Source organism: Hyaena hyaena, unplaced genomic scaffold (assembly GCF_003009895.1).
Source record: "Hyaena hyaena isolate Hyena2069 unplaced genomic scaffold, ASM300989v1 scaffold_1137, whole genome shotgun sequence".
Classification (NCBI taxonomy): Eukaryota; Metazoa; Chordata; class Mammalia; order Carnivora; family Hyaenidae; genus Hyaena; species Hyaena hyaena.
In genome coordinates this window covers 469104-494288 of record NW_024081770.1, presented here as the reverse complement: position 1 = coordinate 494288, position 25185 = coordinate 469104, and the positions used below count along the sequence as shown (strand labels likewise).

The window sequence follows — 25185 nt, the reverse complement described above, 5'->3', positions numbered from 1 at the left end:
TTGTTCTCAGCATTCAAGAGTCTCTCCTGGTTTGCCTCTCTCCCTCTCCCCCACTATTTCCCCCCTTCTTCTCCCCCTTGGTCTTCTGTTATGTTCCTCCTAATCCTCTTATACGTGCAATCATATGGTATTTGTCCTTCTCTGCCTGACTTATTTCGCTCAGCATCACACCCTCAAGGTGCATCCATGTTGCTACACATGGCCAGATTTCATTCTTTCTCATCGCCATGTAGTATTCCATCGTATAGATAAACCACATCTTCTTGATCCATTCGTCTGTTGACGGACACTTAGGCTCTTTCTATGTTTTAGCTATTGTGGAGAGTGCTGCTATGAACATTGGGGTACATGTGCTCCTATGCATCAGCACTCCTGTATCCTTTGGGTAAATTCCTAGCAGTGCTATTGCTGGGTCCTAGGGGAGTTCTATTGTTAGTTTCCTGAGGAACCTCCACACTGTTTTCCAGAGGGGCTGTTCATAGCAGCACTCTCCACAATAGCTAAAACATGGAAAGAGCCTAAGTGTCCATCAACAGATGAATGGATCAAGAAGATGTGGTTTATCTATACGATGGAATACTCCATGGCAATGAGAAACAATGAAATCTGGCCATGTGTAGCAACATGGATGGACCTTGAGGGTGTTATGCTGAGCGAAATAAGTCAGGCAGAGAAGGACAAATATCATATGTTTGCACGTATAGGAGGATTAGGAGGAACTTGACGGAGGAACAAGGGGGAGAAGAAGGGCGGAAATGGTGGGGGAAAGGGAGAGAGGCAAACCATGAGAGACTCTTGAATGCTGACAAAAACTGAGGACTGATGGATGTGGGGGGGAGGGGGGATGGGCATGGAGGAGGACACTTGTGGGGATGAGCACTGAGTGTTATGTGGAAACTAATTTGACAATAAACTATTTGTAAAAAAAAAAAAAGATTAAACTGAAAAAAAAATATAAAACTGTAACACTTAAATAAAAATATATATAAATAAAAAAAATAAATTAAAAAAAAATAAATAAAGAGGCTGTCTTTTTTCCACTGGATACTCTTTCCTGCTTTGTCCAAGATTAGTTGGCTGTATACTTTTGGGTCCACTTCTGAGTTCTCAATTCTGTTCCATTGGTCAATGTGTCTGTTTTTGTGCCAATACCATACTGTCTTGATGATGACAGCTTTGTAGTAGAGGCTAAAGTCTGGGATGGTGATATCTCCCGTTTTGTTTTTATTCTTTAGTATTACTTTGGCTATTCGGGGTCTTTTGTGGTTCCATACAAATTTTAGGATAGTTTGTTCTAGTTTTGAGAAGTATGCTGGTGCAATTTTGATTGGGATTGCATTGAATGTGCAGATTGTTTTGGGTAGTAATGACATTTTAACTATATTTATTCTTCCAATCCATGAGCATGGAATGTTTTTCCATTTCTTGGTGTCTTCTTCAATTTCCTTCATAAGTTTTCTATAGTTTTCATCATACAGATCTCTTGTATCCTTGGTTAGGTTTATTCCTAGGTACTTTATGGTTTTTTTGCAATTGTGAATGGGATCAGTTTCTTGATTTCTCTTTCTGTTGCTTCATTGTTGGTGTATAAAAATGCAACTGATTTCTGTACGTTGATTTTGTACCCTGCAACCTTGCTAAATTCTTGGATCAGTTCTAGTAGGCTTCTGGTGGAGTCTGTCGGTTTTCTATGTAGAGTATCATGTCATCGGCGAAAAGTGAGAGTTTGACTTCTTCTTTGCTGATTTTGATGCCTTTGATTTCCTTTTGTTGTCTGATGGCTGATGGCAGGACTTCCAGCACTATGTTAAACAACAGTGGTGAGAGTGGACATCCCTGTCGTGTTCCTGATCTCAGGGGGAAAGCGCTCAGTTTTTCCCCGTTGAGGATGATGTTAGCTGAGGGCTCCTCATAGATGGCTTTTATGATGTTTAAGTAAGTTCCTCTATCCCAACTTTCTCCAGGGTCTTTATTAAGAAGGGATGTTGTATTTTGTCAAATGCTTTTTCTGCAGCTATTGAATCATGTCTTGTCTTTTGATGGACCAACAACACAAAGGTATAATTTCACCACAATATATGTTCAAATTTCTACAAGTGTCCAGAAGAGGATATAGAAGAAGACTTATGTGAACTATGTCATTTTTTTCTTTTATAGTTTATTGTCATGTTGGTTTCCATATAACACCCAGTGCTCATCCTCACAAGTGCCCTCCCCCAAACCCATCACCCCTCTTCCCCTCTCCCCCACCCCCATCAACCCTCAGTTTGTTCTCAGTATTCAAGAGTCTCTTATGGTTTGCCTCCCTCCCTCTCCCCAACTATTTCCCCCCTTCCCCTCCCCCATGGTCTTCTGTTAAGTTTCTCCTGTTCTACACATGAGTGAAAACATATGGTACCTATCCTTCTCTGTGTGTGAACTATGTCTTAAAGGGTGGGCAGGCATGCCCTAGAATGAGTAGTGTGGGATGTTTTCCAGGCTGAAGGACTAAACAGGTCAGAGTTTGAGCTGAAAACAGAGAGAACACTCAAATGGGTTTAACTGAGCCTAATTCAATAGAGGAACTAGTTACAGAAGTGTAGGCAGGGTTAAAAGAAACCAATAAGAAATAGTGATGCCCCTAGATACTAGCAACTTTGGAATGCAGCTAACATCTCTAGGTCTAAAAGAGTAGTAAACACCTGTAGGTCACAGAGATTAAGGGAGAGAGGGAAGGATGGCAGGAGGGAGAGAATAAAGTTATTGCTGTCCTGAAGGTGCTAGAGCTAGAGAGAGGATTCTTGGAAGAATCCAGCCACCTCTACAACTGGCAGACAAAGAACAAGAGGAATAACGATTTCTTTCTCTTCCAGACTTTAAGCTTTCTGCTGATCCCTCTTGTTTATCAAACTCAACTGGAAGCCAGTGGACAAGATAGCCCAAGTGCCTTGTTCTGAGCTAGAGAGAAAGATCAATAATAGATGGGAGGAGGGGGGTATGCAGAGAATATTACGGAGTTGATAATGTTGAACTTCACCTGAGCCCTGCTCCCCAAAACACAGTAATAATAAAGAAATCCCCCCTACCACTTTGTCTTCCAAAATTGGCTAACCTCAAAGGACGACTCTGCCCTAGCATATTCCAAAATAACACCTGTCTTCATCCTTCCTTTCTTTTCTTTGAGATGTTCCTCAGAAATGAATGCTCTCCTTATTGCAATACCTGGATGAAATTATCTCCCTAATTGTCTGGTACATTTTCTCTTCCACAAGAACAATATGTACAAAGATACAGAGACAAATGCATGCATAGGCTGACCATGGAGGGGGGTGGTGATGGAGAAGGAAGAAAGGGATAGGGTGAGGCTGAGGACCAGAAAGGACCACCCAAAGGTAAGCTGGGAGCAGAGGAGATGAATCTTGTTATGTTGGGCATTTTCAACTTTATTGGCTAGGGGGTACCTGGGTGGCTCAGTTGGTTAAGTGTCTGACTCTTGATTTCGGCTCAGGTCATGAACTCACGGTTTGTGAGATCGAGTCCCGTGTTTCTATCTGTGTTGTTGGCAATGTGGAGCCTGCTTGCAAGTCTCTCTCCCTCCGCCCCACCCCACTAATGTGTGCACATGCGCACTCTTTTTCTCTCTAAATAAGTAAGTAAATAAATAAATACTTAAAACAAAGCTTTTAAATTTTATTGTGCAGGCAAAGTTACCAAATGTTGTTACCAAATGTTCTGAAGCATGGTAGAGACAGATGCATGTTTTAGAAAGAAAACTAGAAGAATTACTATTATTTTAAAAATAGTTTATTGTCAAGTTGATTTCTAGAAGAATTATTAAGAATTGATGGAAAGGTAGGCTGCCCTATTTGCAAGTGAAGAAATAAGTCAAGAGGAAAATGTGGAGGTAAGAGATTAGTAAAGACAGAGTAAAGTCAGTGGTTGGAGGTGGGAGGAAGGGGCTAGAAACAAGGTTTCAACATAAAAGCAACAGTGCTTACAAATGATTGAACATAAATGAAGAAGAGGCTACAGTGTGGTTTTTAGCTTGAGTTACTTACTACATAATTATGATTCTATTAACTGAAATAGGAAATCTCAGAAGTGGTAAAGATTTGGGACAGGATGTGTTGGAGACGGTCAGTGGGGATTGAAGTCCAGAAGTTGGACACGCACTCACACACACACACACATATATATTTAACACATACCAATGATTAATGATCTAATATATTCATATAAAATCATTAATAAAGTGAATTAATATAACAAATATATAATGATATATTAATGATTAGTGATCTAAGTGTGTGTGTGTGTGTGTGTATATATATATACACACATACATAATACAATGATTGTTTGGATAACTATCAGAGTTTTTTTAGATACTTGCCATTTTGCACTCTTGAAAAAGCACTTGGCACAAAAATCAAAAAGAATTTACATTGACTTATAGGGAGAAGGAAAGTTAAAGAAAGGTAGGGAAATGGAAAGAAAGTGAATAGAAAGGAAAGCCTGAAGCAATTTTTGCCATCTACGTCAGATGGAGGGGACTGAATTATAGGCTGTTCCAGAGCAGTCAGATTACCTCTATCTCTTTCTTCCAAGTGTTGGATTCAGGAAGATCATTAAGTTCAATGGCTTGACTGTATGTGTATTTACATAAGAACCATGAAGTGAAAGGAACATGTTAAAAAGTAAATACAGCTTACGCTTCATGGTTTAGGAAATGAATTCCAGAAACCAGCATCATAGTTATAAGCTCATTTATAAAGTACTTGATGGAGTTCTGCATGGTGCAATAGTTGCCAACCACGGGATGATCCATGAAGGGAGAACACTTGTAAATACTAGTGCCGAGACAGTGCCTTAGGACTTTATGATTAAAATGTCTGCTTCTTGCTTTTCTTGACTAAGCACAGAAAGAAACAGAGATAATAGTAAAAATATGAGCTAGAAAGAAACTAGCAGAAGGGATAGAAATCGCTTAGTTTCATGGAATGGAATAACATTATGCACAGAATATTCAGTTCAAAGGACTCAATATTTGCTTTTGTCAACAGTAGCTGGCTATGGAACAATCTTTCTATGTTTTCAGTCTAGTGGAAAATACCATTGACAAAGTCACTTGAAATTGACTAAAACACTTAAGGGAAGCAAAAGAGGGTAAAATATTAATTTTGGCAGGAGAGAAGCTGGAAAGGCATTCCTTGTTTCTATCTTTGGTATCCCCTGAGTGAACTGGCCAGTAAACACCTGCCTACCCAGTTTAAAGACCACGAAGTCAGGGCTCCTGGGCAGCTCAGTCAGTTAAGCATCTGAGTTCACGAGTTCAAGCCCCACACTGGGCTCTCTGCTGTCAACACAGAGCCTGCTTCGGATCCCCTGTCCCTCTCTCTCTCTCTCTCTCTCTCTCTGCCCCTCCCCTGCTGGTGCTCTCGCGCTCTCTCTCTCAAAAGTAAATAAACATTAAAAAAAAAAAAAAAAAAAGACCATGAAGGCAGTCTCTAAACACTGAGTTAAGAGCTTGATGAATCAAAGCATCTATAACTAGATTTCAATTTCCTTTCTTCCTCTTTCCTGAAAATGAAGAAAGGCCAGGAAATAGCATACGCCTACAATAACCAGCTTTTTAAATATTCAAATCACAAGTCAACAATTAGAAGTTTTTGTTTCTAGGAATGATTCTAATAAAATAGAGAAAAGCAACATTTATTTTTAGAGAAAGGAAACTTTCAGCAGATTTTTTTTCCTGAAATGATACTTTTTCCCCCAATTGTAAAAAGTAGTATATAGACTGCTAGTAGAGATGTCTATACGTTAAATGTTTTAACACATCTGTTCTCTGCCAAAGGCAGAGCAAAGATTGATAAAGTACAGAAAGAGAAAACCAGAAAGACATCTAGGGGTTAAAAAGCAGAAAAAAGAGAAGGGCAGGATGGCAGAGTATAAGAAGAAAAGATCTCTAAAGGGCCAAGCGTGAAGACGGGCCTACTGCACCCCAAGTCCAGAAATGGGCAGGCAGCAAGGACTGGAATTTCAGCTTCTACTGGGGTTGAGGGACTAAAAAAACTGTTCCCTTGAAACAGGTGGCCTAGCTTCACCCCCAGAAATGGACCATGATGCTTCTGGTTTAGTGCAATATTACCACACAGCAGGAGACCCAACATAAGGCCGAGTTCTTGTCTAGGGGACAAGAAACTGCACAGACTATCAGACAGGGAGGGAAGAGTACCAGAGAGAACCAAAGAAAACAATGGCACAGACAAAGAAACAGGCAAACAAAACACCCTCCCATCAAAACGAGCTCCAATCCCAAATTCAAAAACTAATGAACAATTACTATTAATATAGACACCTAAACCAACAACCTGCAGAATCGGACAAGTAGATGCTGATAAATCCCAGTTATGCTGAACATTTGAACACACCTGTATCAGAGAATAAGAAGTGAAGAATAGAAAAATATTAAGAATATGAATGATTTGAACATCTTGTTCTCAACCAACAGATCTCGAGGGAAGTCAGCTGGAAAACCCTCTTTTGGAAAAGACTTTCTTCCATGAGAAAAAGAGAGAGACATGAACAGGAGTTTTCCTTTCTTCTTCCCCAGGGACACAGTCACATGACAACATACTGCCTGGGGCTGGGCCAGCCTCCTGGATTAGAAGGATGAAAGCCAGCCGAGCACTGAGACGTGTGTGCACAGGAAGGTGGACAGAGCTGGCCTGCTGATTACATACCGGGCTACTGCAAGATCAGCAGCCATGTCCTGCAGACCTCTCCTGTAAGACACAGACGTTCTTACGGTTTAAGCCATTCTCCCCTTATATATTCCATTACTTGCAGAAATTGCCCAAACTGATGTGTAAATTAAAGCAATTTCAATCAAAGTCTATACAGAGTTTCTCATGGAACTTGATAAGCTGCTCTGAAAATTTATATGAAAGAGCAACAGGCCAAGAATAAGTAGGCTGATTTTAAAGAGAATAGCACTGGAGACTTGTTCTGTCTGATATCCAAGTGTAGTATGGAAATTACAGAAACCGAGACAGTATGATACTGGTGCAGAAATAGACAGACTGGTGAGCTCAGAAACTGACCCAGGTATACATGGAAACTTGATGTAATACAGAAGTGGCATTACAGAGTGGGGGGAGGGGGGATGGTTCTGACACTAAGGTTATACATAGAGGGCCTTAAACTATACACAAGAAATAAATTCTAGATGGATACCAAGACCATAAATACCAGATGGGTTAAAGGAAATGTGACAGAATGTTATTATAACATGGAGGCAGATAAAGTGTTTTTTTAAACAAAACTCTTAAGGCACCAATCAAAATGGAAATTGATAGGGGTGCCTGAGTGGCTCAGTTGGTTAAGCGTCGGACTTCAGCTCAGGTCATAATCTCACAGTTCCTGAGTTCGAGCCCCACGCCGGGCTCTGTGCTGGCAGTTCAGTCTGGAGCCTGCTTCAGATTCTGTGTCTCCCTCTCTCTCTGCCCCTCCCCTACTCATTCTCTCTCTCTCTCTCTCTCTCAAAAATAAATAAACATTAAGAAATTTTTTTTAAAGGAAATTGATAAACTTGACACATTAAAGTTAAAATATTCCTAGGGCGACTAGGTGGCTCAGTCAGTGAAACATCCAACTTCAGCTCAGGTCATGATCTCGCCATTCCCAAGTTTGAGCCCCATGTCGGGCTCTGTGCTGACAGCTGGAAGCCTGAAGCCTGCTTCTGATTCTATGTCTCCCTCTCTCTCTGACCCTCCCCCTCCAGTAAAGATTTAAAAAAAATTAAAGTTAAACTATTCCTCACAACCAAGATACCTGTTGGGAGAGGCCAGTCTCATGAGCCCTGAGTGCACACAGTCTTTGCTTCTGTTGGTTGAACGTGCGGCATCAGATTTTGGTGCCTGGTACCCAGTTTGGTCTGGCTTCTCTTTTTGTACTTGGCATGACTGTGTCTGGTGTCCTTCTTGTAACTGCTATCACACAACCAGGGGAAGGCTGATGTTTCAAGAAGTCTTTGGTGGAAGCGTGCTAAAGAAGAGCATGGCATCGATGGGGTTTCTACCTGGTGACCCATGTATATATAACCTCACTCCTGCCTTCACCCCTCCCACAGCAACCCAGGCAGCCACCTTGCCAAAAACTCTTTACAGCTTCTAAAATGGTACCAAGCAGATTAGTCTCCTCTTTTTGCACATGGCTGACTTTTACCTCTAGACCTTGGCCCTTAGAGGAGCTCATCCTCGCTTTCACTGGGAGGGGGTGGGCAAAGAAAAGACATCGTGTAAAGGGGCCTGGAACTTCCTGCTGTAATCCCACCATTACAGTCTTAGAATTTTCATCTGTCGTAGCAAAAAGGTCTTTGTAACTTTCAGCAAAGTGTGATGATACCATCTACTCTAACATCTACTTTAGATAGTGGGGTTTTTTTTGTTTGTTTGTTTATTTTGAGAGAGAGAGCGAATGCAATCAGGGAAGGGCAGAGAGTGAGGGAGAGAGAGAGAACCCAAAGCAGGCTCTGTGCTGTCAGTGCAGAACCCAATGGGGATCAAACTCACGAACTGTGAGATCATGATCTGAGCTGAAATCAAGTCAGATGCTTAACCAACTGAGCCACATAGGTGCCTCATAGATAGTGGGTTTTGATACCCACCCCCTACTCCTGTACTTTATACCACAAGGCGACACTGTTCCTACTCTTCCCTCAAGCTCTATCCCCACCTTCCATATCCACTTCTGCCATCTGTACTTTTTCATTTGATGTGCTAAAGAGCAAAGCCACAGCACAAAAACCAGTCTCTGTTAAAAGATTAGCAAGAACGGCCACCCTAAGCTGGTTTAGATTACTTGCATGGCTGTTTGCAACTGAACCAGCATGTCTGTCCTTGTCCAGATTCCACCTGGCCCTCCAGCCACTTGCCCTCACAGGCATCTGGGGGATGGTTCAGGGAAACCTGGCAGCCGAGGCCCCAGCAGCTGCCTCTCTCTGCTTTTGCTTAGTGACAGCCTATAGCATGCCCGCACCAACAAGCACCCCCAGGCCAGCCCTCCCCAGTCCTTTCTGAGGCTTTAGAGTCACGTGGTGGGGGCGGGGGGGGGGCAGGGAGGGAGCTCCAGGAAGTCACTCGACCCTCTGAGCCTTATTTCCTGCTCTATAAAATGAGGGTGATAATAATGCCTATTTCATAAGGATGAAGGGGAAGTGAGTGAACTCAAGTAATTCACAAAAGCATCTCGAAGCATTCCATATAGGCTAGTGGTCAGATGTGTGTGTATCCTCCCAAAGTTCCACTGAATTTTACACAATCACAGGATTATGGGAAGATTATTGGTTGTTTAAACCACACTTGCTGAAACAGAAATAACTTCCAGCTCTGCTAAAATATGGGCAAATGCCCCTAAACATTTGAAACATATATAGATTTTTTCAAACTTCATGTTGAAGTTTTACAATACTTATTATTAAATATCCCAGATTTACCCTAAGGTTCTTATTCTTTGAAGAAAACAAACCTAAAGGCAAAGATAATAACCTCTTCTAAGTACAGTAAAATATCATCCTCTGCGGTATTAAAACAGCACTTAAATAGCTAGACAATTCTTGGTCTTTGAAGACAGTTCACAGTAAAGATATTAAATTGCTGCTAAGGGTTTAGACATTTAACTTTCAAGAAGTTAGATTGATGATGATCATTATTTTCAATACTGTTGTGTGTTTACCCAGCAGATTCCCCCCAAAGAGCCAAAGGGCTTAACAGAAACCTGACAGCCAAGGTGCTGAGGCCTTGAACTAGCTTGCCGCTTGCCTTTGTAGTAAGTACCAGGACCTCCTGCGGTGAAGAGCAGGGTGCCTCCTTCACCCGCCCAGTACTCTGTGCAAGTGCCCCAAGCTCCAAAGTGACTGTAAGAGAACTTGGAGACTGTGCTTGAGACCTTTGCTGCAGAGCACAGCCCAGCTGAGGCTTGTCACCCCACTCAGCTCAAGTACAAAAGCAAAGGGCATGGCTTCTCCAGCATTTGTTTGCTTCCTCCTCCCGATTAGAGGACTGTGGAGCATCGTCTGGATTGCAGTCCACACCCTTAGATGCTAAGGGCCTTCCTCACGCTGGGCAAATACGACAGGAGCATGGCACCTAAGCTAATGTCTATGCAGCTGGGAGAGACAAGGCAAACCATCCAACCCCTCAGTTCCCTCATCTGTAAATACTCAGGACTGCGACAGATCTCTAAGAGCCCCATCAACCTAAGAGTCTATGTTTCTAAGATGACAGCAACACAAGACTTATAATACATGTAAAAGAAATAAAAAAACTTTAATTTCACAAAAAGCCACCTCATGGTTAGAAGAGTCATGAAGGGAGTGGTTTCATGAGCTGAATTACAAATAAACTACATTGTATTCCATTAATTCAATCTGCAACTCTAGATGACAGATAAAAGATGACTTACTGGTGATTCAATGTCCTCCAGGAGTAAAACAGAACAGCGTTCACATTTCAACAGAGTTTGGGCCCGATGCATTATTTTCTTGACAATTTTCTCCAGGTCAGTCTGTTCTTCAAAGAGGTCATTAACAACCTCTAGCAAAGCCTAGGAAAGACAAAATGGATATATCTAGGTGGGTATAGGACTGAATAAAAATGGGTTATTTTTTCCTCTCAAAATCTCATTTAGTCTTTGCATTAATAAAATATAAATGTTTGTGTGGCTAATTAAAAAAATGTTTTAATGTTTACTTATTTTTGAGAGAGTGATGGCATAAGAAAGGGAGGGGCAGAAAGAGAAAGGGAGACACAGAATTCAAAGGAGTCCAGGCTTTGAGCTGTCAGCACAGAGCCTATCACAGGACTTGAACCCATGAACTGTGAGATCATGACCTGAGCTGAAGTTGGCCACTTACCTGACTGAACCACCCAGGTACCCTTGTGTGGCTAATTCTTAAAGCATTTATGATTGTTTTGACATATTCCATCATGTTGTTTCATAACACAGTTTTGAACCAAAAACCACAACTTGAAAACAGTACCAGTCCGTATAATCCCATTCTAAATCCCACAGATAGCTATAGGGCTATTTCCCAAGTAGCTAATGACTACACAGTCCCATTGAGTCCTTAGCTCTCAGGTTCCCTCCATGCCCCTCCCCCATCTCCTATAGTAGTTTTTCTGCAATGTGTACATATAAACTCAACATTTTATAATGTTAGATGAATATCTGATTCTCTCTAAAGTACATTTCTTTCAGAAAATTACAAAGCAGCTCTTCCTCACCATCAGGAAAGAAATGGGTTCATGGTCAAACTTGAGACTTGTTTTCCCTGATATACATTTCTCACAGAATTCTTAAGGAATTATAGGGGTGAATGCTAATTAAGCTTCAAAGCCATATACACACACACACACACACACACACATATATTTATATATGGCTATATATATACATATAGATATATGGCTATATATATACACGCATATATATAAACCTCCATTAATCCCTCTACACAAGAAGTATAGTTTCATCTCACCTCTGCAGGAAAACATTTAAATACTATTATTCTCAGCAAAGAAAATACCATTAAAATTTTTGTTAAAATAACAGAATGAAAAGCACAGAAATTAAAGGAAAAGAACTTAAAATTCTAACTTGAAAACTGCATACCCACTTAAAAATCAAATTGTAATAACCTGTTATTTTATCCAGCTAAGTTAGCTTGCAATTTCTGCATTGAAATAATACGTATTTGGAATTTTTAATTACATGGCTCTTTCCAGAGATTTCAGAAAAGTGGGCTATGTACAGGTAGTAGATATTATGCTTCTACCAGAAAGCAATAAGAAAATTACACGGCCAGGGAATTGGCCAGAGGGTGCTTTGTTCGGGAGAACTTAATAAGATGTACACTCTCAGGTCTGACCTCTCACAAAAGGATTTCGTGGGTTTTCAAATGAACATCTATTCAGGTAGATGCTGCTGCTGATCATCCCAGGGATATGACCAATTTTCAACTTTAGTAATGAATTTGATTTGTCCTGAACCATTGAAAACATGTGAAAATTTCTTCTCTGAGTCTGTTCAGGTAGAAAAGCATTTGAATGAGTTAAGAGGTCCATGAAATGAGTCTAGTTCACTGAGCATCTAAAAGAGGATCAAATGTCCTTGGTAGCATTTTCTCTAAAAAGAGCTTGTGAATGTGATTAAAGGCCCTGGGTAGCTCTATGATCCCAATGCGGAGAAACACCAGGAGGTGAAAAAAGTTTCAAGTGTATTCTTTTTTTTTTTTTTTATATTTTTAATATAGTTTATTGTCAAGTTGGTTTCCATATAACACCCAGTGCTCATCCCAACAAGTGCCCTTCCCCATGCCAACAGCCCCCTTCCCCTCCCCCCCATCAGTCCTCAGTTTGTTCTCAGTATTCAAGAGTCTCTCATAGTTTGCCTCCCTCCCTCTCCCCCAACTGTTTTTCCCCCTTCCCCTCCCCTATGGTCCTGTTAAGTTTCTCCAGTTCCACATGAGTGAAAACATGGTATCTTTCTCTGCCTGACATATTTCACTTAGGATAATACCCTTGAGTTCCATCCATGTTGCTACAAATGGCAGATTTCATTCTTTTTCATTGCCATGTAGTATTCCATTGTATATATAAACTGCATTTTCTTGATCCATTCATCAGTTGGACACTTAAGCTCTTTCCATATTTGGCTATTAGCACATTCTTATCGATGTTTGTGATTGTCTTATGTATTTGGGTGTTTCTGAATTCAGTGCATAGACATTTATACTTGTTAGCTCTTCCTGATGGATAGACCCTGAAATTATTATATAATGCCCTTCTTTGCCTTTAAAATAAAAAATAAAGTCCAGTTTGTCTGATATAAATATGGCTACTCCAGCTTTCTTTTTGATGTCCAGTAGCATGATAGATGTTTTCCCATCTCCTCACTTTCAATCTGAATGTGTCCTCAGGTCTAAAATGGGTCTCTTGTAAACAGCAAATAGATGGATCTAATCTTTTTAATCCATTCTGCTACTCTGTCTTTTGATTGGAGCATTTAGTCCATTTACATTCAGTGTTATTATTGAAAAATACAGGTTTAGAGTTATTGTGTTCTCTGTTAGATTCATGCTTGTAGTGGTGTCTCTGGGACTTTGTGTTCCTTGCAACATTTCCCTCATAGGATCTCTTGTAGGGCTGGTTTAGTGATGATGAATTCCTCCATTTTTTGTTGGGATAAACCTTGATCTCTCCTTCAATTCGGAATGATAGGCTTGCTGGATAAAGGCTTCTTGGCTGTATATTTTTCCTGTTCATCACACTGAAGATTTCCTGCCATTCCTTTCTGGCCTTCCAAGTGTCAGTAGATAGGTCTGCTACTACCCTGATATGTCTCCCTTTGTATGTTGGGGCCCTTTTATCCCTAACTGCTTTCAGAATTCTCTCTTTGTTCTTGTATTTTGCCAGTTTCACTGTATGTCGTGCAGATCGATTCAGTTTACGTCTGTGGGGAGTTCTCTGTGCCTCTTGGATTTCAATATCTGTTTCCTTTCCCAGGTTGGGGAAGTTCTCAGGTATTATTTGTTCAAGTACACCTTCTGCTCCTTTCTCTCTCTCTCCTTCTGGAATTCCTATGATATGGATATTCTTCCGTTTGATTGTATCACTCAGCTTTCGAACTCTCCTTTCATGTTCCTGGACCAATTTCTCTCTCTTTTTCTCGGCTTCCTCTTTCTCTATAATTGTATCTTCTAATTCACGTATTTTTTCTGCCTTTTCAATCCGTGCAGTAGCCAACGCCTCCATTTTATTTTGTGTTGCATTTTTTAGTTCATCAGTATTTGCAACAATAATGGCTCGGATGTCATCCAAGCCCTTTTGAAGCCCAATGAGTAATTTTATGAGTATTATTCTAAATTCTTGTTCAGTTATGTTGCTTAGATCGGTTTTGAGCAGTTCTCTAGCTGTTATTTCTCCCTCGAATTTCTTTAGAGGAGAGTTCTTCCGTTTTGTCATTTTGGCTAGCTTTCTTTCTCGTTAGTTTTAAAAGCTTGTGATGTGTTCTGCCCCTGTGAGTGCTGCTATATTAATATTAAAGGAGGCTCATACACTGTCCAGGGCCTGGCCGTTCAGGAAGTCTTCTTTGAAGGGTGTCCCTTGGTCTCTCTTGTGACTTTGGTTTTATTTCTCTACTCGTAGTGATGTTTTGAACTCTCCACGATGTGCACTTTAGGTTTGTTCCTTGAAGTAACCTGTGCCACAGGCGCAGAGGAGGCGGGCCGTCTCCCGTGCCTCACGCCCTCACTCCGTGCGTTTTTAATGATGCCACCCAACTTGCAATCCCACAAGCCAAGGCACTTCAGGGCAGGGAACTGGTTCCTCCTGATGCCGACCGCGTCCCTGGGGTACCACCTAACCTGGAGGGAACTTCCACTGTCCAGTGCCAGACCGAGGCCACCAGTCCAAGGAAAGCCCCACAGTTAGAGGTGGGATATCTCTCCGAAAGCCCTGCTTCTCCGCGAGCGCAGACGGGAAAGCAAGTTTCAAGTGTATTCTAACTGTTTGGCATTTGGACAGCAAATTGCTGTAAGAAGTCAATGCGCAATGATTTCATATTTAAATATAACATTAAAAATGAGGCAATTGTCTGAATAATTACCAACACAATTCCTTGTTATTAAGGGGGAAAACATTATTTCCTTAATCATCTAGACTATTTCTTCAGATGGATCATATTAACTGAACAATTATTTAACTTTTCAATTTGTTGTGACTGCGTGGATAGGGCCTCTGGGACCCATATACAAGAACATTTATCTCAGAGGGAAACTAATTGTGCCTTGAGTCTTGCACTGACAAATCACATCATAGTAATTTTACTGTTTCTAATTAAAAATTGCTGCTTTACTAACAAGTGATAAAAGTTTCACAAATAACAATACAGACTAGCTCTACAATGGGAGAAAGAGAGAAGGAAATCTACGATGATAGGCAATTCAACAGACATTGGAGGCCCTTCATACAGCTGATCACTACCCATTTCTTTATTTCCCCCTCCCCCTCCTTCTTCTAGTGCCTTCTTTTGCTCCTGGGCTCATCCTTGGACCTTTTCCCTTCTCTTATCCACATATTCTCCCCCATTACCCAAACTGGCACCCTACTTTTAAATGCCGTCTATATATACTGACAGTTCCCAACTATGAATCTTGAGTTCTGACATCTCACCAAAACTTTAGACTCTTGTATCCAACTGTTTACTTGCCATCTGTACAAGCCAGAAGTCATTTTCACTCATCTCCCACATTAGTAAGCTTTGTACATGTCACTGCTAATTTGGGGAGGAATCTCTCACTTTTCACTGCCCTAATTCCAGCCACATTATTTCTTTTTTTCCTAGCTCTATTAAGGTATAATTGAAATATAACTTTGTGTAAGTTTAAGGTGTACAATATGATGATTTGGTACATGTACATACGGTGAAATGATTACTACAATAAAGTTAGTTAACACATCCATCATCTCATATAATTACAGTTTGCAAGTATCCTCTCCCATTCCATAGGCTGCGTCTTCACTTTGTTGATGGTTTCTTTGGCTGTGCAGAAGCTTTTTAGTTTGATGTGGTTCCACTAGTTTACTCTTGTTTTTGTTTTTGTTTTTTGTTTTGTTTTTGCTTGTGCTTTTGTATTAGAGTCAAAAAATTGCTGGAGCTTTCCCCCTATGTTTCTTCTAGAAGTTTTAGTTTCATGTCTTACATTTGTATCTTTAATTCACTTCAAGTTAATTTTTGTGAGTGGTGTAAGGTAGGGGTCCGATTTCATTTTTTCTCATGTGAATATCCAGTTTTCTCATTACCATTTATTAGAAAAACTATCTCTTCCCCATTAAGCATTCTTGGCTCCTTTGTCATATATATGTTGACATATAAGCATGGGTTTACTTTTGGGCTCTCAATTCTATTCCATTGGTCTCGTGTCTGTTTTTAGAGCCAGTACCATATTGTTTTGATCATAATAGCTTTGTATTATAGTTTGAAATCAGGAAGTGTGATGCCTCAAGCTTTGTTCTTCTTTCTCAGGATTGCTTTGCCAATTTGAATTCTTCCTCTCTACTCCCCAGACACATGGATCAAGTTTTCACCTGCCACGGTGCCTTTCTACTTGATATTTCCACCATCTGGAATGCTCTTCCCTGATCTTTGTAGGGTTTTGCTCCTTCATTTCATTCAGGTCTCTGTTCAAATAACATCTTACAGAGAACTTCTTGATCATGATTTGAAATAAACATCCTCCCAAACTATCCTTCAGTGACCCATCTCTATCCCTTTATCTCATTTTACTTGTTATAGCACTTACCACTACCTGATACTATATTATCTTTTATTTGTTTGCTTGCCTATTACTATTGTTCCCACTAGAATAGTAAGTTCTATGAGGGGAGGGACTACAGACACACAGTGTCTGAAGAATATCACACAATAAATGTGCTGAACAGGTAAATAAATTGTGCCAAACATGAGGATGTAAAGATCAATAATACACGATGCATCCCTTAAAGACTTCAAAATGTGGGTGGAGAGGAAGGCCGTAAGTAAATATTCTACAGTGTGATAAGTGTCCAAAGTACAATAATGGCAATATGTACAAGGAATGACAATAAGCAAAGAAGGGAGGATTGACTAGAAGGCTGATCTGGGTCCTGAAGGATCTGTAAGGCAGGTGGTGGTGGGAGGAAAAGCGGAAGGAGGAATGTGGCTAAAGGTATAACAAAGTAAAATAACAGACTATTCTGGCAACTGGCGACTATTGCTGGAGTGCCAAATGAAAGGAAGAAAATGGTAAGCCACAGGGTTGATGACAAAACCAGGATCCAAATCAGAGAAATGGTGTGGTAAGCTATGTTAAAGAAGACGACTGTAGTAATCTGTTGTGTTCATCTGTTTACTGTGAAATATTCATAAATCATGCTTAGCTAATGAAACTTTTAGCCAATTTGATTACTAATTAGCTGAGGATTTCCAACTTTTTGAAACCTTGTTAAATAAATTTCTAAGTTGTGGCAGTAATCTCGATATGTTTAAAAGTATAATGGGGCATTTTGGTGGTTCAGTCAGTTGAGCCTCGCACTTCTCCTCAGGTCATATCACAGCTCATGGGCTTGAGTCCTGTGTCCGGCTCTGTGCTGATGGCTCAGAGCCTGGAGCCTGCTTCAGATTCTGTGTCTCCCTCTCTCTGCCCCTACCTTGCTTGCACTCTGGCTCTCTCCCTTAAAAATAAAGAAACATTTAAAATGTTAAATAAATAAATAAATAAATAAATAAATAGATAAATAAAGGTATAACAAAGCCCTAGTCAATGGAATGGGCATCTCTTGATCTCTCACGTCATAAGTTCGAGTCCCACACTGGTTGGAAAGATTACTTAATTTTTTTTTTAAATCTTATTAAAAAAAAGGTATAATAAGCCTAGTTTAACTTAATCTCTATTTGATGGTTTGGAATTATTTTTGAGTGTCGGCCCACCTGCCCTTCCTCTTTCTCTCCCCTTTCTTTCCTCTCTTTCTTTCTTTCCTTCTTTACCTTTCCTTCTTTCTTTCTTTCCTTCCTTTTCCTTCCTTCCTTCCGTCCTCCCTCCCTCCCTCCCTCCCTCCTTCTCTTTCTCTCTCTCTTTCTTATTTAACTCTAAAGCTATTGAAGATATACGAGATCAACCCCTCTTTGTGTGTGTTTCTTTATAATTCTATAAAAGTGTTTGCATTATTGTCTAGCTATCTTGTGATGCTCCGTCAGAAAAACTTTGAATTCATAAGGAAAATTTATGAGGTGGGGTGAAATAATTTGTAACATGCCTTGCTTCTTAAAGGAACTAAATTATAAAATTATCACTAAAGTGTGTTATTGTCTCAAAGCCATAAGTAAGAGTATAGCTGCTACCTTACAGTATAGATGTGACATTAATTTTATTTTTTTTAATTTATTTATGTATGTTGAGAGAGAGGGTGAGTGGGGGAGAGGCAGCATATGGAAACCAACTTGACAATAAACTATTTAAAAAAAAAGAGAAACAGAGAGGGAGAGAGAATCCCAAGCAGGCCCTGAGCTGAGATCAAGAGTTGGACACTTAACCAACTAAGCCACCCAGGCTCTGTGAAATTAATTTCATTTTCCCTTGCCTTTGGGGATGTGTCAAGTAAGAAATTGCTGCAGCTGAGGTCAAGGAGGTTGTTTCCTGCTTTCTCCTCTAGGGTTTGAATGGAATCAAGAGCAAAAATGAACTATTGGGACCTCATCAAGATAAAAAGCTTCTGCATGGCAAAGGAAACAATCCATAAAACTAATAGGCAACGTACAGAATGGGAAAAGACAGTTGCAAATGACATATCAAATAAAGGGCTAGTATCCAAAATCTATAAGGAACTCACCAAACTCCACACCCGAAAAACAAATAATCCAGTGAAGAAATGGGCAGAAGATATGAACAGACACTTCTCCAAAGAGGACATCCAGATGGCCAAAAGATACATGAAATGATGCTCAGCATCCCTCCTCATCAGGGAAATACAAATCAAAACCACACTGAGATACCACCTCACGCTGGTCAGAGTGGCTCAAATGAGCAAATCAGGAGACTCCAGATGCTGGCAAGGATGTGGAGAAATGGACCCTCCTACACTGCTGGTAGGAATGTAAACTGGTGCAGCCCCTCTGGAAAACAGTGTGGAAGTTCCTCAAAAAATTAACAATAGACTCCCCTAGGACCCAGCAATAGCACTGCTAGGAATTTACCCAAGGGATACAGGAGTGCTGATGCATAGGGGCACATGTACCCCAATGTTCATAGCAGCACTCTCAACAATAGCCAAAACATGGAAAGAGCCTAAGTGTCCGTCAACAGACAAATGGACCAAGAAGATGTGGTTTATCTATCCAATGGAATACTACACAGCAATGAGAAAGAATGAAATCTGGCCATTCATAGCAACATGGATGGAACTAGAGGGTGTTATGCTGAGCGAAATGAGTCAGACAGAGAAGGACAGATATGCACGTATAGGTGGATTAGGAGGAACTTAACGAAGGACCATAGGGGAGAAGGGGAAAATAGTTGGGGAGAGGAAGGGAGGCAAACCATGAGAGACTCTTGAATGCTGAGAACAAACTGAGGACTGATGGGTGTGGGGGGGAGGGAGGAGATGGGCATGGAGGAGGCCACTTGTGGGGATGAGCACTGGGTGTTATGTGGAAACCAACTTGGCAATAAACTATTTAAAAAAAAGAAATTAATTTCATTTTTAAAAGAAGCTGGTACCATTTACCCCAAACAACTACAGAGAATATGTACCCACTTCTATTTAGATTTATTTCTTAAAGGATATCTCGATCATAAATTTGAAGGATTAAACAAATAAAAAGGATTCCTGGGCTATTCAAAGATCATCTGCTGTTTTATGATGACTCACAGACACTTGAAATTCAGAGAGCTTTTAGGGTTGTCAGCAATGTTTCTTTCTACTCACCCTGCTCCTTTCATATTCTTTCCTTGAGGCAGCAAATAGCTGAGCATTAGATATGGCGATTCCACAAAATGGAAGATACATCTGCATAACCTGGGGGCAAAGAGAATGTTAAGAACATTAAAACATCACTGCACCAAATTCCACCTTCCCTGCAGTGGCCTGATCATAATACTTTCTTTTCAATCACAGAAATTGAGTATGGAGTTGTTGATACTAGTATCTTAACTTCATAAAGGATGTTTTTCAGACTTAACTATAACATGGCCTCAGTGAAGCTTTAACCAGGGACAGTCACATCTATGAGCATATAAAGTGAAGCAAGAGACTAAGATTACTATGATATGGGAACTAAATCTATATTATATGTATATTCCTTCTCTGATCAATGAAACAGGAATAAATGAATGAATTCATATACCTAGAATTTAAGGCAAGTGCCCACATTCACATTTGGAGGCAGGCAGGCTGTGAGTCCATTTCTTTGTATGTAAGTATTTGTAGGAGGGATCTCAGCTTGACCCAGGCACTGTCAGCTACAGATTGAAGTGTGCAATGGCCCAGTAGCCTCAAGCAAAAGAGCTCAAATTGTGCCCTGCTATTGTGTTGACATAGCTGGACTGAATGTAAATTTGTGGGACATCCTACTGAAGCCCGTTTGAGGAAAGGCTGGGGATTCTTTAAGAGAACACGTCTCCTATGGGAAGAAACAGCTAGGTGTGGTAGGCTCAGTCCCAACAAAGACTCTCATCATTTCAGTATCTCTGATTTTCAGTACTGCCTGGTACTCTCACTCAAATTCATTCCAGAATCTCTGATTCCGAAGGGAGAGAGAATGCTCCAAGTAAAAACCGAAAGAACTATATCCCTAAACTCTTCACAACATAGCACATTGGGATGAGTAACATTGCTTTGGGACTCCTCTAAAGCAGATAGAAAAGGGCATGTGTCTCCCTCCCTGTCTCCTTGTCTGTCTGTCAGTCTGTCTCTCTCTGTCTCTGTCTCTGTCTCTCTCTCTCTCTCTCTTTCTCACACACACACACACACACACACACACCACACTACAATGTCCTGTGAAGAGGTACTTTAGAGCAATAACAAAACAGAGCAGCTCCCACATGCCCGGAAGAGTTTACCACGGGTGAAGGATGAGAACAGCAGGGACAGTGTGGGATACCCTGGGGACACCCGAATCAGAATTACCCAGAATGGGAGGTAATTTTGCAGCGGGTTTGAGGAAGACAAAAGATGAAGAACAATCCACATTCCCTATCATTGCTTTCCTCTTCAGATCTTGCTCTGGCTACCTGGGCATACTCAGCTGTGACCTCAGGTCCCAGAAAGTATTTCACAATGGTGTAGAAGCCAGTGCTGTGACACCACTCTTAGAGAAAACAGAGAAATGATGGGGTTGGTATTAAGTAGAGGTATAAAATCAATGAGCTGATTTTACAGATCTTTCCAGGATAAAGTCCTTCACTGAATTTGATTCCAACTTCTATTTAATGAGAACCTGCTAGGTTTCAGACACTCTCACTTCATTTCTTTATTTGAAAAGCATATCAATTCTCATGGCAAAATTTTAAGTCCATTTTAGAGATCAGGAAATTCAGTGACTTGCTCAAACTCACACAGGAACTCAGGTCATCTTATTCTATAGCTGATGATCATGTCTTACAACATGGTGTCTCCTAGAATTGGATGCTAGTTCTGTTACCCCTTAATTCCCCTTCCTTACTACTCTCCCTCATGCCTTCGGAAGTTTGTTGGTAAGCCAGGATAAAGCTGTTGACATAAAGCTGCCAGATACTCTGCCAGAATTTCCCTGCCTTTAGCCAGAATGGGACCACTTTCAACATCACCTACACACACAGCACTTTTCTTGTAGTTTCCTGTTTTTTGCCTCTGCTTTGGAGGCAGTGACTATGATAGAGATGGAGGGAAGGTGGAGATATAGGTTATTTTACTTTTCTCCTTTTTTTCTTTCTCTCCTGCCTTCCTTCCTTCCCTCCTCCCTACCTGCCTGTCTTCCTGCCTTCCTCCCTCCCTTCCTCTCTCTCTCTCTCTCTTTCTTTCTTAATTTTTTTTTAAATGTTCATTTATTTTTAAGAGACAGAGAGTGAGCACAAGAGGGTCAGAGAGAGAGGGAGACAGAATCTGAAGCAGGCTGCAGGCTCTGAGCTGTCAGCACAGAGCCCGATGCAGGGTTCGAACCCACAAACTGCAAGGTCATGACCTAAGCCGAAGTCAGATGCTTAACCAACTGAGCTACCCAGGTGCCCCTCTTTTTTCTATTTCTATTTTTCTTCCTTCCTTCCTTCCTACCTTCCTTCCTTCCTTCCTTCCTTCCTTCTTCTTTCCTTCCTTCTTCTCTCTTTCTCTTTCCTTCTTTACTTCCCAACTTCCTTCCTCCTTTCCTCTCTTTCTTCCTATATTTATTTACCTTCAGGGACCAAGTTTAAGGTGGTTTATAGGTCAAGCAAGTAACATAGAAGAGAATGACCAAATGATTATGTGAAATGTTTTCTAATATATCATAGCCTTGCTTCAATTCCTCTGTGATACCAATATTTATTGAGCTCCAAGCATTGGGCCTAATTAAAAATTATGTGAATATTAAATTAAATGACAATTGTCCTTTATATGGCTATTCTGTGTGAAAGCCAACAAGTCACTTAATGTTTCTGAACCTATTTCCTTATCTGTAAAATGCCTGGTTTCACTGGGTAATCTTTCTTATCCTTTTTAGTTCTAATACTTAGTGATAAGTAGAAACATCCATGAGATGTAATACTCTGCTTGCTGGAGAAAACAAAGAATTCATGTATTGAGCATGTCAATAAACATGCTCACATTTTATTCAAGAAATTATGATTTATAATAGTAATTGATATTGACAAAGTCTTTGGATATGACATTAAGCATTTTATATATACTGTATCATCTGATCCTTGTAACTACATATGCCATACCATTCATTCTATTTTTCATCAGAAAACTGAGGATTTACAAACTTACCCAAACTTTTTAGGAGATATCTCTCTATGGATCTCTCATATTTCTGCCCAACTTAGAAAGGCACTGCTCTATATGTCAAAGGTGTTTGTATAATGAATGGCCTTGGAAAAAAGTGTCTTCTTCCAGAGCAAAGAGCAGACTTTTTTACTATGAAGTATAATTAAGATAATATTCTCTGGGGCAGAGGTCAGGCAAGCTTACTGTACATTATGAAAGACCTGTGTTCCCTATATTTGAGGTTCCTCTGCTAAAATCCATGTCCTGTGTCATCAAGGTGCTGCTGGTACTGAACCTTTCATCCCAAGCCAGAAATAGCTGTTCACATATCAGTAAGACTATTTTATTTTTCAATTGTCCTATACATATATTGATATGAACTCCACAAGTCACTTAGTAGTTGTAATTGTAAAGTAAGAGACCAGGAGCAATTACTAAGATCCATGTTAAATTTCTTTATTCCCTTTTTATTGAGCCAGTTGCTATTGATTTTATTTTCTCATGCCATTGAATCCCCCCCCTACACACACACTACATTACATTTCTTTTATTTTAGTGATTAAAACTAGAAAGTCTAGGGGCGCCTGGGTGGCTTAGTCGGTTAAGCGTCCGACTTTCGCTTGGGTCATGATCTCACGGTTCGTGGGTTCAAGCCCCGCGTCGGGCTCTGTGCTGACTGCCAGCTCAGAGCCTGGAGCCTGTTTCAGTCTGTGACTCCCTCTCTCTCTGATCCTCCCCTGCTCACGCTGTCTCTCTCTCTCTCTCCTAGAAATAAATAAAAAATGTTAAAAAAAAAAAAAAAAAAACTAGAAAGTCTATGTGCATACTTAACAAAACCTAATTTTAACATCTTTAGCCTCCTTCCAAATAAGATAAGGAGGTTGAATACTTTAACTTTCCTGTTATATACATGTTACTTTTTTGGTTTTTTTTAAACTTATACCTTGTTTTGTTACTGCAAACTGGACATTATGATTACCTAATGCTGTTTCAGATTTACCCTCATGTTTCCCAATTTTTTCCTCTTTATTCTTTCTAGCCTCTTCTTGTTTCCTTCTGAAATAATTTTCTCTTTTTGAATCCTTTAGAATATCCTTTAGCATTCGTGGTAAATATGTTTTGTTTTGTATAGAAATGTCTTTATGATTAATCTTGAAAAGTAATTCAGTTTGGTATACAATTCTAGGTTGACAGCTATTTCTCTCAGTACTTAAAAGATATTATTTCCCCATCGTGTGCAGCTGATGCTGCTAAAAAGTCTGGTGTCAATCGAATTCATTGCACATTATCCATTTTTGTCCCTGGTTTCTTTTAGGACCTCTTTATGTCTTTGGTGGCCAGTCTGTACTTTCCAGCCTCAATCACAGGCTTAACTGATTCAGACAGAACTCTAAATATAGTGATCAAATATTACTGAGGGTGGAGATAGTATTACACCTTTTGACACATTCCAAACCAAGAGGGGATCTTTATTTACAAAGGGAATGTTCTACCTACCCTGGTCATTTATCAGTACAACAATTCAGTGCTCTGAGGCCAGAATCAGCTCTACTATGAATACCTATATGACAGTATGATCATAAAGGTTCTGAACAAATGTGCAGGAGAATCAGATAACCACATTTTGAAAGCAGATGCAGTATGGATATAGGAGACGATGAAAATTAAAATATGTTTATATCTTTTTTTCAGTCCCAGTGCCATAGATGTCTTTTTTTTTTTTTTTTTTTTTAAGAAAGAGGGATAGGGATATTGCTCTATTCTGCTCTTTTTTAAATCCTCTTCTTCCAAGAAAAAACTATTAACTTGGCCTTCACTGTCTAGTTTCTGAATGCCAAAAGGTCTAAAAAGCCTTAATGACTAAGAAGCTAATGAGTCTGCACACCCTTTTGCAGTACTTTTCAGCTTGAAAGCACTTTATGAACATTGGCTAATTAATCTTTACAACATCCCACTCAGAAAGAGAGTTAAACTGAAAATCATTAAACAGCGTGGAAAAGTCCCTCTAGCCCTGGAAACTCGTGAAAAGTATCACTAATAAGCATAAAATGTGAGCACTGGGAACTTCCATCAATGTCCTAAAGAAAGACAGTAGGTACTGAGCCTTTTCAAACTTACAGATCACAGAAAAAGGCTGTTAAAGCCTCCTGGGCTGGTCCGCTCCAATAATACATCATTAAAGGACACTGGAGGTCTACATTAGAGATTCTCTGAGGGGCCAGGGGCCACCCCTTTTCGGACTCCACTCCTGAAGGCAAATGCCTTGAAGAGACACATCATTATCATCTAAAGTAATGGGTGAGAGAAGGTCTCCCCACCATCATATAACATCTCCTCTCTCTGTGCAGACCCTGCAACTTGCACTAGCAGGTCCCTTCCATCCTCTGGCACTAACTATAAGGCAAAACTTCACTGAGCTGGGTGGGCCACCATGATTGGAAACAGGGGTGCTGTAATCCAAACACAAAATATGCTCTTCAAGTAATTTGGAAAATAAGGTATCAAAATATGGATGTGGTCACAGTATTCTCACATTGTGAAATACTTTCCACATATCTTAAGAACAGAATACTTAAAAGAGTAAGAAAAATGAGTCTGGAGTTTTCTAGAGTCTCCAGAGAAAATTCCTGCTTCCAGAGGTATAGTTTGGTTCACTGCAATTTTGTTTCTA

At 40.2% G+C, this 25185-nt stretch overlaps 1 protein-coding gene across 1 annotated transcript in view; it reads right to left on the bottom strand.

Annotated features, from left to right (window-relative positions):
• The window catches only part of LOC120224241 (dual 3',5'-cyclic-AMP and -GMP phosphodiesterase 11A), a 217510-nt gene that overhangs the window by 58417 nt on the left and 133908 nt on the right, over positions 1–25185 (bottom strand). The window contains exons 3-4 of the mRNA XM_039222485.1: positions 19503–19592; positions 10444–10584 (exon numbers count right to left, since the gene is read on the bottom strand). Of these exons, the coding sequence (XP_039078416.1) occupies positions 10444–10584; positions 19503–19592 (231 nt within the window). The remainder of the gene's footprint in view (positions 1–10443; positions 10585–19502; positions 19593–25185) is intronic.